Raw genomic sequence first — 19,030 nt, forward strand, 5'->3', positions numbered from 1 at the left:
AGCACATTCTACACTGTTGTTGAAATCCACTCAAGATAAATGATGCACTGATGGCCCTGTACAGTGTTACCAAACAGAAGGAAACTTCTGGGTAAAGAGGAAAACTAATAAAACTTCCGATGCTTGAAATCTGAAATAAAAACCGTGAGGTCTTCGACATGAAACGGTAATTCTACTTCTCTTTCCACTGCAGACTATTTCCCACATTTTCTCTTTTTGTTTCTGGGCTGGCGTGACACTCTCTGTTTTTGCGAGGAACTCACACAGATGTCTAATAACTAATCAGTGCGATAAAATAACACAATCAGAAGATTCCTGCTTTGCAGTGAACTCAAGCCTTCACTGTATCAAGAGCATTCTACCCCCACCCCACCCCCCCAATAAGAACAAAATCAGTCCAAGAGATCAAACTTTAAACTTTGGTCAATAATGAAAAGCAAATAAGATAAATGGCATTTTTAAAACAAAAAGGATTTTGTACAGCACAGTAATGAGCCTGTGCCGCCCATTTACACCAATAGATGTGTTACTAAACCTGAATTTGTATTTTCTTTCACAAGATATTAAAATGTTTGCAGTCAGACCAAAACTATGTCTCAAAGGAGGAAAATCAAAGCATACTGATTGAAAGTTGTAACTGCCCAGAAATTCAGTCCAAGTCAATTACACCGAATACTCATGCGAGTGAAATCAACACATTCTATCTGTAAAATCCATTCAACTGAAGTTCAAGTTCAAGTTTATTGTCATGGGCATGCACACCCAGGGTATAAATGTTATGAAAATTAGCTTTTTGAAGCAGTAGCACAGTACATTATAAACATAGAACACAGAACAGTACAGCACAGAACAGGCCCTTCGGCCCACAATGTTGTGCCGACATAGCTAATCCCTAACCCCTCTCACATGACAAGCCCCCATATAAAAAACATAAATTACATAAACTTAACATAAAGTAAACATAACTTACAGGACACTGTAAACAAAAATCACATAACAGGAGAAACAAAGGACTGCAGATATTTAAATCTAGATGAAAAACACGATGATGCTGGAGGAACTCTGCAGGCCGGGCAGCATCCGTGGAGAAAAGCAGGCGGTCAACGTTTCGGGTCAGGACCCTTCTTCGGGACTGAAGATAGGAAAAGGGGAAGCCCGATATATAGGAGGGAAAAGCAGAGCAGTGATAGGTGGACAAAAGAGGGGAGGTGGGGTGGGCACAGGGTGGTGATAGGTAGATGCAGGTAAGAGATAGTGATGGGCAGGTGTGGGGGAGGAGGGGAGAGCAGATCCACCGGGGATGGGTCAAAGGTAAGGAGAAAAAGAAAAGTGGGGGTAGAAAAAAGAGAGTCTGGGAAAGGGAAGAAAAGAAGAGGCTTGGTTGGGGGGGGTGTGGGGTCGACAGGTGTGAGGATTACTTAATGTGGGAGAATTAAATGTTCATGCCATCAGGCTGCAAGGTTCCAAGACGGAAAATGAGGTGTTGTTCCTCCAGTTTGCGCTTGGAATTCTCCTGGCAGTGGAGGAGGCCGAGGACTGACGTATCAGTGATAGTGTGGGAGGGGGAGTTGACGTGACTGGCAACAGGGAGATGCAGATCGCAGCTACCGACGGAGCACAGGTGTTCCGTGAAACGGTCACCTAGTCTGCGTTTGGTCTCACCAGTGTAGAGGAGGCCACACTTGGAGCACCGAATGCAGTAGATGATATTAAGGGAGGTGCAGGTGAATCTCTGTCTCACCTGAAAGGACTTTTTGGGTCCCTGGATGGAGGTGATTGAGGTGGTGTCGGGGCAGGTGTTGCACCTATGGCGGGGGCAGTGGAAAGTTCCTGGGGTGGGAGCGGGATAAGGTGGAGGGGGTGAGTTCCTCCAGCATCACAGTGTTTTTCTTCTTCAATAACATAACAACACAAGTCATGAGGCATCTCTATAGAACTCTGGTTAGGCCGCACCTAGAGTATTGCGTGCAGTTCTGGTCACCTCACTATAGGAAGGATGTCGAGGCTTTATAGAGGCTGCAGAGGAGGTTTACTAGGATGCTGCCTGGATTAGGGGGCATGTGCTATCAGGAGAGGCTGGACAAACTTGGGCTCTTTTCTCTGAAGTGGCAGAGGCTGAGGGGTGACCTGTTGAAAGTGGATAAAGTTATGAGGGGCATAGATAGGGTGGACAAGCAATATCTGTTTCCCATTATTGAGCGATCCAATACCAGAGGGCATGCATTTAAGGTGAGAGGGGGTAGGTTCAGAACAGACGTGAGGGGTAAGTTTTTTTACTGAGAGAGTGGTGGATGCCTGGAATACGTTGCCTGATAGGGTGATGGAGGCAAATTCACTGGGGGCTTTTAAGAGGGGCTTGGATGGGCACATGAATGAGAGGAAAATAGAGGGATATGGGCAATCTGTAGGTAGGAGGGAATAGCTATATCGGCACAACATTGTGGGCCGAAGGGCCTGCTCTGTGCTGTACTGTTCTATGTTCTATGTTCTGGTGCAAGTTGAGCAAAATATAGTCTGAGGTAGAATTAGGGTTTTTCAGGTGGGTTCAAGAACCTGACGGCAGTGGGGAAGAAGCTGTTGTTGAACCTTGAGGTGTGGGTCTTCAGGCTCCTGTACCTCCTGCCTGATAGCAGCATTGAGAAGAGGGCACGGCCTGGATGGTGGGGGTCCCTGATGGATGTCAAGAGAAATAAATCTTCGAGGCACTTATGGTCCAAAACAGTGCATTTAGAACAGTATAGATATGTCCCAAAAAACAAAATAGTCACTGAAATGCTTCCGGTAAAGTGTAGCCACTATACTCAGCAGTCAACCCAGCTCCCATAAACAGCAATGTGATAATGACAGGGTAATCTGTTGAAGCCATGTTGACTGAGGGATAAATAAGAAGCAGGTCATAAGCTCATCTGCAAAAAAGTGTGGTGGGATCGTTCACATCGACTTGAGAGCGAGAGGATGGGTCCATGGTCTAACCACCTCATCTGGTATCTGACACACACCACCCTCTCAGTACAGAACTAGGAAGTCACCCTGGACTTTAGGACTGCCTCTCTCACACAATGGTAGGGTCAATGTACCCCTTGTGGGACTGAGTAAAGGCTAAAAATTGCCAACATGACTCAGCACAGCCAAGGATAAAACTTTGTATAACTGCAACATGAAACTGTGGACCGAACAAGACGATGGATTAAGCGGACTACACTCTGTAGAGTTTAGAAGAACAAGAGGATCTACGCAAAAGATGTATTTCACTGTGTGTTTCGATGTACATGTGAATAATAAAGATATCTAAATCTAAATCTAAATCTAAAGCAAGGGGCTTGACAGAGCAGATACAAGCATGATGTTCCAAGGCATCTGGAATCAGGGCCACTGTCTCGAAATAAAAAGTTGGCCTTGCAGAACAGAGGTGAGAAGAAACTTCACCAGAGCTGTGAGCTTTTGTAATTCTCCATGAGTCATAGAGTACAGAAGCAGGCCCTTCAGCCCAACTCGACCATGCTGACCAAGGTGCCCACCTAAAGTAGTCCCATTTGCCTGTGTTTATCCCACATCCGGCTAAACCTTTCCTATCCATGTACTTATCCTAATATCTTTTAAATATCGTTATTGTACCTACCTCCACTACTTCCTCTGGCAGCTGGTTCCATATATGGACCACCCTCTGGATGAAGAAGTTGCTCCTCAGGTCCCTTTTGTTTGTCCCCCCTCACCTTAAACTGATGTTCTCTAGTTTTTGGTTCCCTTTCCCTGAGAAAAAGACTGAGTGCATTCACCCGATCTATGCCCCTCATGATTTTATACACCTCTGTAAGATCATCCCTCAGTCTCCTACATTCCAAGGAATAAAGTCCTAGCCTGCCCAACATCTCCCTATAACTCAGGCCCTCAAGTCCTGTCAACAATCTCGTAAATCTTCTTTGCGTTCCTTCCAGTTTATTGATGTCTTATAACAGGATGACCAAAACTGTACACAGTCCTCCAAGTGCGTCCTCACCAATGTCTTGTACAACTGTAACATAACGTCCCAACTGTTGGAGTCAGTGCCTTGACTGATAGAACATAGAACACTACAGCACAGTACAGGCCCTTCAGCCCACAATGTTGTGCCAACATTTTATCCTGCTCTATCTATCTAACCCTTCCCTCCCACACAGCCCTCTATTTTTCTATCATTCATGTGTCTATCTAAGAGTTTCTTAAATGTCTCTAATGTATCTGCCCCCACAACCTCTGCCGGCAGTGCGTTCCACGCACCCACCACTCTCTGTGTAAAAAACTTACCTCTGACGTCCCCCTTATACCTTCCTCCAATCACCTTAAAATTATACCCCCTCATGTTAGCCATTGTTGCCCTGGGAAAAAGTCTCTGACTGTCCACTCGATCTATGCCTCTTATCATCTTGTACACCTCTATCAAGTCACCTCTCATCCTCCTTCTCTCCAAAGAGAAAAGCCCGAGCTCACTCAACCTATCCTCATAAGACATGCTCTCCAATCCAGGCAGCATCCTGGTAAATCTCCTCTGTACCCTCTCTAAAGCTTCCACATCTTTCCTGTAATGAGGCGCCCAGAACTGAACACAATACTCCAAGTGTGGTCTGACCAGAGTTCTGTAGAGCTGCAACATCACCTCATGGTTCTTGAACTCAATACCCCGACTAATGAAGGCCAACACACCATACACCTTCTTAATAACCCTATCGACCTGCGCGGCAACCTTGAGGGATCTATGGATGTGGACCCAAGATCCCTCTGTTCCTCCACACCGCTAAGAGTCCTGCCATTAACTTTGTATTCTGCCTTCGAATTCGATCTCCTGAAGTGTATCGCTCCACAGAAGTGCCAGTGCACCTTCTTCACCACCTGTGATGCCACTTTCAGTCACTGAATATATTTAAGACAGAAACTGACAGAGTTTTGAGTATTAAAGGGGATCGAGGCATATGGGTTTTGTGAAGGAGAGTGGTGCAGAGGCGAAAATATCAGTTACAATCTTAGTGAATTTTGGAATAGTCACAAGGCACTGAATGACCAACTCCTGCTTCTAGTTCTTACATACTCCTACGGTTAAAATGCTTCAAAGAACTGAATTTGCTGCGTGGTTTATCAAAAAAAAACAAACGCCCACTGAAAGGTGAACAGTTCAGCTGCAAACATGAACCGAGGTAAAATTGCAGAGATGCAGGAAGGGTGAATATTTTACAGGGGATGATGCCAATTCTGGGTTTATCACATGCAGTGCCTAACTCACTGCTTCCTAATGAAAGGTATTTTTAGTTGCTATTACTGCACAGTATCAATGCCTTTGAAGAAATACAAAGTGTTTGATTTCTGAGAAGATCTTTGGAATAATTGGTCCTGGCATCTTATTTCATATGCAAAGTAGAATCTTTCTGCAGGGGAGAAATGTTTGTTGTGATGGAAATCTGCCCTCCATGGACTCTGCCTACACATCCCGCTACCTCGGGAAAGCAGCCAATATAACCAAGGACCTCTCCCACCCCAGTTATTCTCTGGGGTGTGAGACTTCTCCCCCCCCTTCCATCGGGCCAAAGATACAAAAGCTTGAGGCTCAAGATCAACTTCTATCTTGCTGTTATCAGACTCTTGAACGGACTTCTTGTACGATAAAGATGAACCTTTGATCTCCCAATCTACCTCACTGTGGCCCTTGCACTTTATTGGTATTGGTATTGGTTTATTATTTGTCACTTGTACCAAGGTACAGTGAAAAACTTGTGTTGCATACGGATCATACAGGTCAATTCATTACACAGTGCAGTTACATTGCATTAGTACAGAGTGCATTGATGTAGTACAGGTAAAAACAATAACTGTACAGAGTAAAGTGTCACAGCTACAGAGAAAGTGCAGTGCAATAAGGTGCAAGGTCACAACAAGGTAGATCATGAGGTCAGAGTCCACCTCATCGTATAAGGGAACCGTTCAATAGTCTTATCACAGTGGGGTAGAAGCTGTCCTTAAGTCTGGTGGTACGTGCCCTCAGGCTCCTGTATCTTCTATCTGATGGAAGAGGAGAGAAGAGAGAATGACCCAGGTGGTTGGGGTCTTTGATTATGCTGGCTGCTTCAGCCAAGGAGGGGAGGCTGGTGTCCGTGATGCACTGGGCTGTGTCCACAACTCTCTGCAGTTTCTTGCGGTCCTGGGCAGAGCAGTTGCCATACCAAGCCGTAATGCACCCAGGTAGGACGCTTTCTATGGTGCATCGATAAAAGTTGGTGAGTGTCAAAGGGGACAAACCAAATTTCTTTAACCTCCTGAGGAAGTAGAGGCGCTGGTGAGCTTTCTTGGCCATGGCATCTATGTGATTTGACCAGGACAGGCTGTTGGTGATGTTCACTCCCAGGAACTTGAAGCTCTCAACCCTCTCGATCTCAGCACCATTGATGTAGACAGGTGCATGTACACTGCCCCCTTTTCTGAAGTCAATGACCAGCTCTTTTGTTTTGTACCTTTCTCTGTAACTGTAACACTATATTCTGAATTCTGTTGCTGCCTTTGCTTTTGTACTGCCTCGATGTACTTGTGTGAGGAATGATCTGGCTGGATGGCACACAACCAAAAGCTTTTCACTGTACCTCGGTACATGTGACAATAATAAACCAGTTTATTTTGCCAGGCACAGTGCGATCCTGAGGGCTTCCACAAACAATTATGTCATGGAGCAACTGAGGGGTTGCCATGGCAACTGAAGATAGACCAGGGACACTTTAAGGATCTCCATTGGCGCAAACATAGCAGCTGATGTGTGGGAGTGGCTGCAGATAACAGAGAGCCCTTGCTGCTGCCTTTTTAAGCGAGGTCCCAAGATGGGTGAGCGAAGACTCCATCTATTTCACCTATACTGGTAATATGCAGTTGGGGATGTTTGACTGCGCTGAGTTACTGGACTAACAGACAGCAGCTTGGACCAGTGATGGAACATTGAACTTAGAACATACAACAATACAGCTGCATCCTTTGGCAGCTTTCTATACTGTCCATAACTCCACCAATCTTTGTGTTGTCTGCAGACTTACTAACCCACCCATCTATATTTTCGTCCAGTTCTCCCTCTGCAGATCCTGCCTGTCCTGCTGAATATTCTAGCATTCTCTCTTTTTACTTTGGTTTTCTTGCATCTGTAGTTTTTTTGATGTTCTGCTACTAAAGATAGACTAGACTTGGGAACTGCATCAAAATGTTATTTGTAATTGTCTCAAGAAGAATGCAGATGGTACCTCGGAGCAGATACTCCTCCTCTGTTACATACACTGAATGCACACTATTATATCGTATGAGCATTGAGCTCCACTTCTGAAATACAGTTTGAATAAAGTTACCAAGTCAGATACCAAGTAAGATGATTAAACACTGCTGTTTCACCAGAGAAACAAAAGACTTGCAAATGCTGGAATCTAGATGTAAAACATGATGATGCTGGAGGAACTCAGCAGGTCCGGCAGCATCTTGAAGAAGGGTCCTGACCCGAAACGTAGACCGCCTGCTTTTCTCCACAGATGCTGCCTGTCCTGCTGAGTTCCTCCAACATCGTCGTGTTCCTCACTGCTACTTCACTACTTGTCTGCAGTAATAAACTGCAGTATCTGGTTACATAAAATCATCAAACTCCAGTGCTTAATCTGAACACAGCTGCATTGTGATGGTTCAGTGTGAAGTGGAGGAGGAGGAGATTCTTACCTGTGTCCACTGCCTCTTTCACAATCACTGCACAGTAAGGGTTCTGGATGTCTTCTGCCTGTTGTGAGGGACCACTGTCAAAATTGGAGAAACCAATGCGGAGGAAGGGAGACATTTCAGCAACCTTCACAGTCAGACCTTGGGAATGAACAAGAAGAGGAGCACTTAGAACATAGAACAAAGAACAGTACAGAACAGGAACAGGCCCTTCGGCCCACAATGTCTGTGCCGACTATGATGCCTAATTAAACTACACGCTTCTGCCTGCACATGATCCATATCCCTCCATTTCCTGCATATTCATGTGTCTATCTAACAGCCTCTTAAAACATTATCATGTCTGCTTCCAACACCACCCCTGGCAGCCCATTCCAGACACCCACCACTCTGTGTGAAAATCTATTTTAAACATCTCCTTTAAACTTGCCCTCTCTCAGTCAGTCAGGACATTGAGGAGTTGGAATGTTATGTTGCACTTGTACAAGACATTGGTGAGACCGCATTTGCAATATTGTGTTCAGTGTAGGTCACCCTGCAATAGGAAAGATGCTATTAAACTGGAAAGAGTGCAGAGGAGATTTACGAGGATGTTGCCAGGACTTGAGGGACTGAGTTATGGAGAGAGGTTGAGCAGGCTGGGACTTTATTCATTGGAGCGTAAGAGAATGAGGGGTGATCTTATTGAAGTGTGTAAAATCATGAGGGGCACAGATAGGGTGAATGTGCACAGCCTTTTTCCCCAAGGTTGAGGAATCAAGAACTAGAGGACATAGGTTTAAGGTGAGAGGGGAGAGATTTAATGGAAAGCTGAGGGGCAACTTTTTCACCCAGGCGGTGGTCAATATATTGGAATGAGCTGCCAGAGGAAGTGGTTGAGGCAGGTACATTAACGTTTAAAAGACACTTGGACAGGTACATGGATAGGAAAGGTTTAGAGGGATGTGGGCTAAACATGGGACTAACTTAGATGAGAATCTTGGTCAGCATGGACCAGTTGAGCCGAAGGGCCTGTTTTGGTGCTGTATGGCTCTATGGCTCCATGAATAAGATTGTTGCCACATCTAGCCAGGAATGTTGGTGGTATTAGGGCAAGAGTTTGGTCCCCGGGACACCTCACCCTTGTCTACCTTGGTGCCCTGGGATACTTCAGTCCCACTGAAAGGGACTGCAATGTCAGTGTAACGCTATTACAGCGCCAGCGACCCGGGTTCAATTCCTGCCGCTGTCTGTAAAGAGTTTGTACGTTCTCCCCGTGTCTGTGTGCATTTCTTCCGGATGCTCCGGTTTCCTCTCACATTCCAAAGACGTATGGGTTGGGAAGTTGTGGGCATGCTATGTTGGCGCCACAAGTGTGGTGACACATGCGGGCTGCCGCCAGAACACTCTACGCAAAAGGTGCATTACACTGTGTGTTTCGATGTACATGTGACTAATAAAGAAATCTTATCTTGATACAAAAACCTGAGAGCACGAATCACCAGACTCAAGCACAGCTTCTATCCCATTGTTATCAGACTCTTGAATGCTAAAAGATAACCTCTCATACACTCATGGATAAACTCTTGATCTCTCAATTGACCTCATTGTGCCCTTGCACTTTATTTGTCTACCTGCACCGCACTTTCTCTGTAACTGTAACACTATATTCTGCATTCTGTTTTTTTTCCCTTTTGTACTACCTCAATGTACTTATGTACGGAATGATCTGTCTGAATAGCATGCAGACAAAAGCTTTTCACTGTATCTCAGTACCTGTGACAATAATAAACCAATTACCAATAGGGCCTCAGTTTAACATCTTGATTAAAACATAGTAGCCTTGACAGTGTACTGGAGTGTTGAACTGAACTTCTGTGTGTGCAGAGGGTGTGTGTGTAGAGAGAACTTTGCGTAAGTGCAGTGGGATCAAACACAGATGGTTGCATGCATTTCAACACAGGAGTGACCTTACACGGGTACTAAAAGCTGCATAGCAAATAGTCATTGCAACAAGATGACATGAGTCTGAAATGTCACCGTCTGTGAATGTATGGCGGAGAAATCCTCAGTGCATAATCAGAGCAACAAAGCTGCATCATTCTTGCCAAGATGTGCTATCGTGAATTTTCAACGTTATTTTAATAATAGGGTGAACGGAAGCATTGTAGAGATTTGTAAATGGGCTATGCCTCATGACCTGGAGACTTTAACTCAAATCCCTGACCACATAGGGGAAAGATTTAAAATGGGACCTGAGGGGCAACTTTTTCACACAGAGGGTGGTGTGTTTATGGAACAAGCTGCCACAGAAGGTAGTTGAGGCAGGTATAATTGAGGTTCAAGGAGTGCTTCTATCCTGCTATTTATAAGACTATTGTACAATGATTGACTCTTGACCTCACAATTTACCTCGTCATGGCCTTGCACCTTATTGTCTGCCAACTGTAACACTACATTCTGTTATTGATTTCCCTTGTAGTACCTCAATGTACTGATGTGATGAAATGATCTGTATGGATGGCATGCAAGACAAAGTTTTTCACACTGTTCCTCAGTACATTGGAATTGGAATTGGTTTATTATCATTACATGTGCCAAGGTACAGTGAAAAATTTGTCTTGTATACTGACCATACAGATCAATTCATTACACAGTGCATTGAGGTAGTAAAAGGTAAAACAATACAGAATGCGGAGTAAAGTGTCACAGCTACAGAGAAAGTGTAGTGCAGGTAGACAATAAGGTGCAAGATCATAACGAGGTAGATTGTGAGGTCAAGAGTCCATGTCATCATACTAGGGAACAGTTCAATATGCTTATAACAGCGGGATAGAAGCCGTCCTTGAGCCTGACGGTACGTGCTTTCAGGCTTTTGTATCTTCTGCCTGATGGGAGGGGGGAGAAGAGAGAATGTCCCGGGTGGGTGGGGTCTTTGATTATATTGGCTGCTTTACCAAAGCAGCGAGAAGTATAGACAGAGTCCATGGAGGGGAGGCTGGTTTCCGTGATGTGCTGAGCTGTGTCCACAGCTCTGTAGTTTCTTGTGGTTCCGGGCAGAGCAGTTGCCATACCAAGCTGTGGTGCATCCAGATAGGATGTTTTCTATGGTGCATCGATAAAAGTCAGTGAGTGTCAAGGGGGACATGCCAAATTTCTTTAACCTCATAAGGAAGTAGAGGCGCTGGTGAGCTTTCTTGGCCATGGCGTCTACGTGGTTGGACCAGGACAGGCTGTTGGTGATGTTCACTACTTGGAACTTGAAGCTCTCAAACCTCTCGATCTCAGCACCGTTGATGTAGACAGGTGCATGTGCACCGTCCCCTTTCCTGAAGTAAATGACCAGCTCTTTTGGTTTGCTGACATTGAGGGAAAGATTGTTGTCATGACACTTTCCCACAGTCTCTCTGTCTCCTTCCTGTACTTCGACTCATCATTGATTGAGATATGGCCCACTGCGGTGGTATCATCTGCAAACTTGTAGATGGACAGAGCAGAATCTGACCACGCAGTCATGAGTATATAGGGAGTACAGTAGAGGGCTGAGAACGCAGCCTTGTGGGGCACCAGTGTGGGGCATAATCATGCCGGAGATGCTGCTGCCTATCCTCACTGATTGCGGTCTGTTAGTCAGGAAGTCAAGGATTCAGTTGCAGAGGGAGGTGTCTCGGTGATGAGTTTACTTGGAATTATAGTATTGAAGGTGGAGCTGTAGTCAATAAACAATAGTCTAACGCAGGTGTTTCTACTGTCTAGATGGTCCAGAGATGAGTGTAGGTCCACGGAGATGGCACCTATCGTAGACCTGTTTCGATGGTAAGTGAATTGCAGTTGGTCGATGTTTTCTGGGAGGCCAGAGTTAATGCATGCCGTGACCAGCCTCCCAAAGCAATTCATGATGGTGGATGTCAAAGCCACCAGGCGGTAGTCATTAAGGCACGATACCTTGTTTTTCTTAGGTACCAGGATGACAGTGGTCTTCTTAAAGCAGGTGGGAACCTCAGATTGAAGTAGGGAAAGGTTAAAAATGTCTGCAAATAACCCCGCCAGCTGATCTCCACGGGATCTGAGGACACAGCCAGGCACACCATCCGGGCCAGATGTTTTCCTTGGGTTCACTCTCCGGAAGACTGATCTTACATCCTCAATGGTGACCATGTGTTCAGGTGCATTGGAGGCTGTTAGGGTGGGTGATGACCTACCAACCTTTTTCTGTTCAAAATGTGCATAGAATGAGTTAAGCTCATCTGGAAGGGATGTGCTGTTGTCGGCGATGCTGCCCAACTTTGTTTTGTAGCTTGTTATAGCATGTAAACCCTGCCACAACTGACAGCTGGTCTGGGACTCGATTTTGGACTGATATTGCCTCTTGGCATGTCTGATAGTTTTACGGAGTTGTATCTTGATTTCTTGTAAAGATCAAGGTCACCTGATTTGAATGCTGAAGTCCGAGACTTCAGTAGGGAGTGAATCTCTTGGTTCACCCATGGTTTCCAGTTTGGGAACACCCGTATTGTCCTCTTTGGAACACAGTCCTCAACACACTTGCTGATAAAGTCCATGATGGTGGTGACGTACTCATCTAGGCTGGCAGCTGAGTCTTTGAACATGGACCAGTCCATTGACTTTAAGTAGTCACGTAGAAGCTCATCTATTTCCTCAGACCAGCACTGCATGACTTTCTGTACTGGATCCTCCTGCTTCAGCTTCTGTTTGTGTGCAGGGAGAAGGAGCACTGGATAGGGTGCAGAGGAGATTCACCAGGGTGTGGCCTGGATTGGGGCATTCCAGTTATAAGGGGATATTGGATGGGCTGGGTTTATTCTCCCTGGAGCTGAGGAGGCTGAGGGATGACCTGATAGAGATACAGACCAAATTCAGAGGGGGATAGACAGAATCTTTTTCCCATGGTGGGGCTGTCTAAAACCAGAGGGCAAACATTTAAGGTGAGAGGTAGAAGTATCTGAGGGGGAATTTTTTTCACACAGAGAGTGGTTGGAATCTGGAACACTCTGCCTGGGGAGGTGATGGAGGAAGAGACTCTCACAGCATTGAAGAAGCATCCAGACAAGTAATTGAATCGCCAGGGTATAGAAGGCTACAGACCAAATGCTGGTAAGTGGATCTGGTATAGATAGGTACAATGGTCAACACGGACATGATGGGCTGAAAGGCCTGTTTCTGTGCTGTATGCCGCTATGGTTCTCAGGACAGGGGTTCTACACTGCATTAATTGGTAAGTAGCACTTGCAGTGAAAAGTTTTCCATTAACAATGACTCTTGATAATATTGGTATTGGCATTGGAATTGGTTTATTATTGTCACTTGTACCGAGGTACAGTGAAAAACTTGTCTTGCATACCGTTTGTACAGGTCAATTCATTACACAGTGCAGATACACTGAGTTAGTACAGAGTGCATTGAGGAAGTACAGGTAAAAACAATAACAGTACAGAGTAAAGTGATACAGCTACAGAGGAAGTGCAGTGCAGGTAGATATCCTGGTTATTATTTGCAAAGCTGCAATAAACCCCTGCTGGAGACAAGGAACACTCCAACATTCCGGGTGCCCTGCTCTCCTCAGGACAGGTAACGACAAAATCCAAGACCCAAGCTTGCCACTTGCACCTTGTTACTGCGCACCCGCCCATATCGGGCTGTGTGCGCTTTACAGGAAACTTCAGCTCCGGCAGAAAACCTTGGGAGAGACGCTGTCCACTAGGAAGCTGGTGGAATGAGTTCAGAACCCATCCTCTTCCCACGATACAGTGACTTACTAGTGCAAAGGTGGAGACTGATTAACTATTAACAACAGATCATTTTAACTCAGTATGTTGGGTCATTGAGCTTGAGAGATGCTTGTGTGAAATTCACTGCTTCACTAGTTAAATCACAATATTAGTGATGTGGAGTGAACATAGAACATTACAGCACAGTCCAGGCCCTTCAGCCCACGATGTTGTGCTGACATTTTATCCTGCTCTAAGATCTATCTAACCCTTCCCTCCCACATAGCCCTCCATATTTCTATCATTCATGTGGCTATCTAAGAGAATGGAAGTTAATGGAAGTTCTGCTCATCTGACACAAAAAGGCCGGTTAAATCTATTAACTATGCACTGTACCCTTACACATATTTAAGGACTCTTACATCCAAAGACTCATAACCCTCAGAGAGAAAAAAAACTTCAACTCATTGCTATCTTAAGTGGATGACCCCTTATTTTTAAACAATTCATCCTTAACTCTAGGTTCTCCCACATGCCGTGACAAGACCCCTCAGAATCTTATATGTTTTAATCAGGTCCTCCCTCACTCTTCTAAACACAGGTGAGTACAAGGCTTCCATGTCCAACCTTTCCTTACAAGACAACCCTCCCATTCAGATATTAGTTAAGTAAACCTCGGAACCACTTCCAACATATTGAGAATCGGAATCAGAATTACTATCACTGACTGAGATGACATGAAATTTGTTGTTTTGCAGCAGCAGTACAGTGCAAAGACATAATACTACTATAAATTACAAAATAAATTGTGCAAAAAAAAACCAAATAACGAGGTAGTGTTCATGGACCGTTCAGAAATCTGATGGCGGAGGGGAAGAAGCTGTTCCTGAATCATTGAGTGTGGGTCTTGAGGCTTCTGTACCTCCTCCCCGATGATAGTAACGAGAAGAGGGCATGTTCGGATGGCGACGAATGCCGCCTTCTTGAAGCACTGCCTCTTGAAGATGTCCTCGATGGTGGGGAGGGCTGTGCCCGTGATGGAGCTGGCTGAGTCTACAACCCTCTGCAGCCTCTTGTGATCCTGTGCATTGGAGCCTCTGTACCAGGCAGTGATGTAACCAGTCAGAATGCTCTCCACTGTACATCTATAGAAATTTGTAAGAGTCTTTGGCAACAGACCAAACCTCCTCAAACTCCAAATGAAGTAGAGCTGCCAGGGTGCCTTCTTCGTGATTGCATCAATGCATTGGGCCGTATTTATTTCTTTATATCCTTTCTTCAAGAAGGCGATGTATACTGTACTGAATACTCTAGATGTGGTCTCACCAATGCCCTATTCAACCGATGCACAATGTCCCTACTTTTGCCCCTAGCGATACATTCTGCTACGTTTCCTAATTACTTGGTGCACCAACATGCTAACTCTTTGTTGCTCATGCACTTGGACACCCTGATCCCTCTGCGTCAAAAGTGACTGTGGCTTTGCCAACTTTCAGATCAAGATTGAGTGAGCTGTTCAGAGTTGTGCTGATAGAAAGCATCCTATCTGGATGTATCACGGCTTGGTACGGCAACTGCTCTGCCCAGGACCGCAAGAAACTGCAGAGAGTTGTGGACACAGCCCAGAGCATCACAGACACCAGCCTCCCCTCCTTGGACTCTGTCTTTACCTCTGGCTGTCTTGCTGAAGCAGCCAGCATAATCAAAGACCCCACCCACCCGGGTCATTCTCTCTTCTCTCCTCTTCCATCGGGTAGAAGATACAGGAGCCTGAGGGCACGTATCACCAGAGTTAAAGATATCTTCTACCTCACTGTGATAAGACTATTGAACGGTTCCCTTATACGATGAGATGGACTCTGACCTCACCATCTACCTTGTTGTGACCTTGCACCTTATTGTGACCTTGCACCTTATTGCACTGCACTTTCTCTGTAGCTGTGACACTTTACTCTGTACTGTTATTGTTTTTACCTGTACTACATCAATGCACTCTGTACTAACCCAATGTAACTGCACCGTGTAATGAATTGTAATGATCGGTTTGCAAGACAAGTTTTTCACTGTACCTCGGTACAAGTGACATTAATAAACCAATACCAGCAGCTGGCACCTTGCACCTTTATAGCCACTTTCTTCATACTGATTGCATGGTACAACCTGTTCGCCAGGTGAGTTGGAGAACTGAGCAGTTAAACCACTGGGAAAGATTTAAAACATCCATAAAAGAGTTATAGAGTCATACAGCACAGAGGCCCTTCAGCCCACTGAGTCTGTACTGACCATCAGCGTACCCATTTACACCAATCCTAAACTAATGCTATCTTTTTTTCCATGCTCCCCACATTCCCATCAACTCCCCCCAGATTCTACCCCTCACCTACACATAAGGGGCAATTTGCAGCAGCTAATTAACCCACCAACCCACTCGTCTTTGGGATGTGAGAGGAAACCCACGCGGTCACAGGGAGAACGTGCAAACTCCACACAGACAGCACCAGTGGTCAGGATTGAACCCACTGTGAGCTGCACCACTCTGCCACCGAATTATCCTTTTCAGAAGGATGTTGGCTGTCGTGGGCCTGGACAATCAGGATCACAGCAGCAGAGAGATGAAGTTTTATAAGTCACACATACATCGAAACACACAGTGAAGTGCATCTTTTAGCGTAGAGTGTTCTGGGGGCAGACTGCAAGTGTCGCCATGCTTCTGGTGCCAACATAGCATGCCCACAACTTCCTAACAGGGGAGGAAACCGGAGCACCCGGAGGAAATCCACACAGACACGGGAAGAATGTACAAACTCCTTACAGACAGTGGCTGGAATTGAACCCGGGTCGCTGGTGCTGTAAAGCGTTACGCTAACTGCTACACTACCATGCCGGCCCAGTTTTACTAGAGCATTATATTACCACTCTGTATTCAGCAAGCACAAAATTACATCAATGGATCTTTACTCGTTGGACAAGTTTCTCACATGGTGCTGGGGCCACTCAGTGGGTGGTGTGTGTTTGTTACACTTTTGTGGGTTGAAATCACGGGGCAGGTTCTACGCATCAAAATGTGAGATCTCAGTAACGACTGAGTTGCTGTTTAAGTAAACAAGTTAACACCTTTATCCAAGAAGGTGATAAGACAATTTTGCATTAACTTAAGAGCGTGGTAATTGCAAGCAACACATCGTAGAGGGATGGGGTGGAAGTTACTGTATGCGATCAGGTAAATTGTGATAATGACTGAGAGATTACTTTATAACACTTACTGATTTATATTTTCATTGAAGTCATAGAGCATTCTAATCTGACTCTCCAGTACAGCAACTGAAAGGGAGCTGCATTGTCAGAATTGCCTTGTTTGGATGAGATATGAAACTGAGGTTTACTCTTCCAGATTGATGTAACGGACCCTTTTTTGTTATTTGTTTAAGGGATGTGGGTTTCAAGGCTGAGCCAGCCTTTAATTGCCCATCTCTAGATGCCGTTGAGAAGGTGGGGGGGAGCTGCCTTCTTGAACTGCTGCAGTCCTTGAGGTGTGGGTGCACCCAAAATGCTGATAGGGAGGGGGCTCCAGGATTTTGACCCAGCCACGGTGAAGGAACAGCAATATATTTCCAAGTGTGGGGCTTGGAGGGCAACTCCCAGGGGGTGGTGGTCCTCGTGCTTTTGCTGCCCTTGTCCTTCTAGCTGGTAGAGGTGGTGGGTTTGGAAGGTGCTGTCTCAGGAGTCTCGGTGAGTCGCTGCAGTGCGTCCTGTAGATGGTACAAACTGCTGCTACTGTGCGTCGGTAGAGTGAGTGAACAGTTGTGGATGGGACGGCCTATCAAGTGGGCTGTTATGTCCTGTGTGATGTCGAGCTTCTCGAGTGTTGTTGAAGCTGCACTCACCCAGGCGAGTGGAGAGTGTTCCCTCACACTCCTGACTTGAGCCTTGTAGATTGTGGACAGGCTTTGGGGAGTTAGGAGGTGAGTCACTCGCTGCAGGATTCCCAGCCTCTGACCTACTCTTGTAGCCACACTGTGTATATGGCTGCTCCAGTTCAGATTCCGGTCAATGGTAACCCCAGGATATTGATAGAATTCAGTAATGTCATTGAACGTCAGGGGGTGAGAGCTGGATTTTCTCTTGTTGGTTATCATCGTTGCTTGGCACTCATGTTGCACAAGTGTTACTTGTCACCTATCAGCCCTGGCCTGGGTATTGTCCAGGTCTTGCTGCATTTGGATGTGGATTACTTCATTATACAATGATCCCACAATATAATGTTGACAAAGATATCAGTGCCCTGGCCAATATCTGTCCCTCAGAACAATAAATAAAAAATCCTTGACCATCTTGTCACTATCACAACCTTACATCACCACACTGCATTCACTTCAAGAGCACCTGTGCATTGGGGTGTTCTGAGGCTGTGTAAGGTGCTAAAGAAATGAAAGCCTTTTGACAATTGGGCTGAGATTGACAAATTGAGAAGGTTGCCTGCTTTTTGGAAGGGGAACTGTGTGTGCTTTTAATGTTATGGGGTGTGTGTGTGTGTGTGAGCACCCATAGCATTATAATTCTTAGACAATTATTGGGGAACCCATTTTCCACGTCCCCACTTCCCCAAGATTGTGTGGGTCCTGCTTCACAGAAGTAAAAGAAAAGAGAATTAAAAAAATGAACTGAAAATTTGCCACAATTGCATAATCGCATGAGCCCCAGTGTAAATGCAGACATAAGAGACTGCAGATGCCGGAATCTGGAGCAAAAAAAATCGAACTGCTGGAAGAACTTAGTGGGTCAGGCAGCATCTGTGGAGGAAAAGGGACAGTCAATGATTCAGGTCGGGACCCTGCATCAGAATCAATATACCTGCCACCTGCTTTGTTAGATTGTAAACATTAGTTTGTCATTGCAAAGCTTTTTGTCAATGGTATTTTTTTTAAAGCACCTGATGTACTGATCACTGACATTTCAGGTACACTTTTAAATTTTCAGTGAGAGACAGCTGCCATTGAAGGCTTCAGATGGAACTCCATTTGGTGTTCAAAGGACAGAAGCGTTCTCTGATGAACAAAGACATTCTTTGTCCTTTCAATGATGAGCATTGGAGTTTGACTTCACAAAAGTACTGCTGGATTTTTTTTAGCACAACTCTTTGATTAGCTTCACAATATAATTATGCCTCATTTTGCTGAAATGATCACATTGGCAAAATGCATTAACCATTGCAATGTACTTATACCCAAATATGATATATGCAGTGAACTGTATGTACACAGATCAGCTGAGATGGCCCCAGTGTGAGAATAAATGAGTTGCACTTGTATTGATAGACTTCTATGTACGTTGATATATTGTAATTTTGCCACAAGTCAGAAATTTAAGTAACAGAGCCAACTTTGAGTTCTCTTGTAAAATGCATTTGAACAATAATGCTCCAAATATCGACCCTGCTTCAATGAACTGCTTTATTACTGGTCAAGCAACAGAAATCAATAAAGATAAATCCCACTCTCAAATATTAAGGCTGGACCTTTGCATTGTGAAAACCAATAATTGGATCTCAAGGTTTCTTGCCCAAATATCAATATTTTCTCTGTACAGATGCTGAAGATTTTGCACACAATCCCTCTCAATTT

General features: G+C 45.1%; 1 protein-coding gene across 1 annotated transcript in view; it reads right to left on the minus strand.

Moving 5' to 3' along the window:
* Positions 1-19,030, minus strand: part of prkcq (protein kinase C, theta) — a 152,008-nt gene that overhangs the window by 73,513 nt on the left and 59,465 nt on the right. The window contains exon 2 of the mRNA XM_052034320.1: positions 7,705-7,842. Within this exon, the coding sequence (XP_051890280.1) occupies positions 7,705-7,819 (115 nt within the window). The 5' untranslated portion in view covers positions 7,820-7,842. The remainder of the gene's footprint in view (positions 1-7,704; positions 7,843-19,030) is intronic.

This window comes from Pristis pectinata, chromosome 19, assembly GCF_009764475.1.
Source record: "Pristis pectinata isolate sPriPec2 chromosome 19, sPriPec2.1.pri, whole genome shotgun sequence".
Taxonomy (NCBI): Eukaryota; Metazoa; Chordata; class Chondrichthyes; order Rhinopristiformes; family Pristidae; genus Pristis; species Pristis pectinata.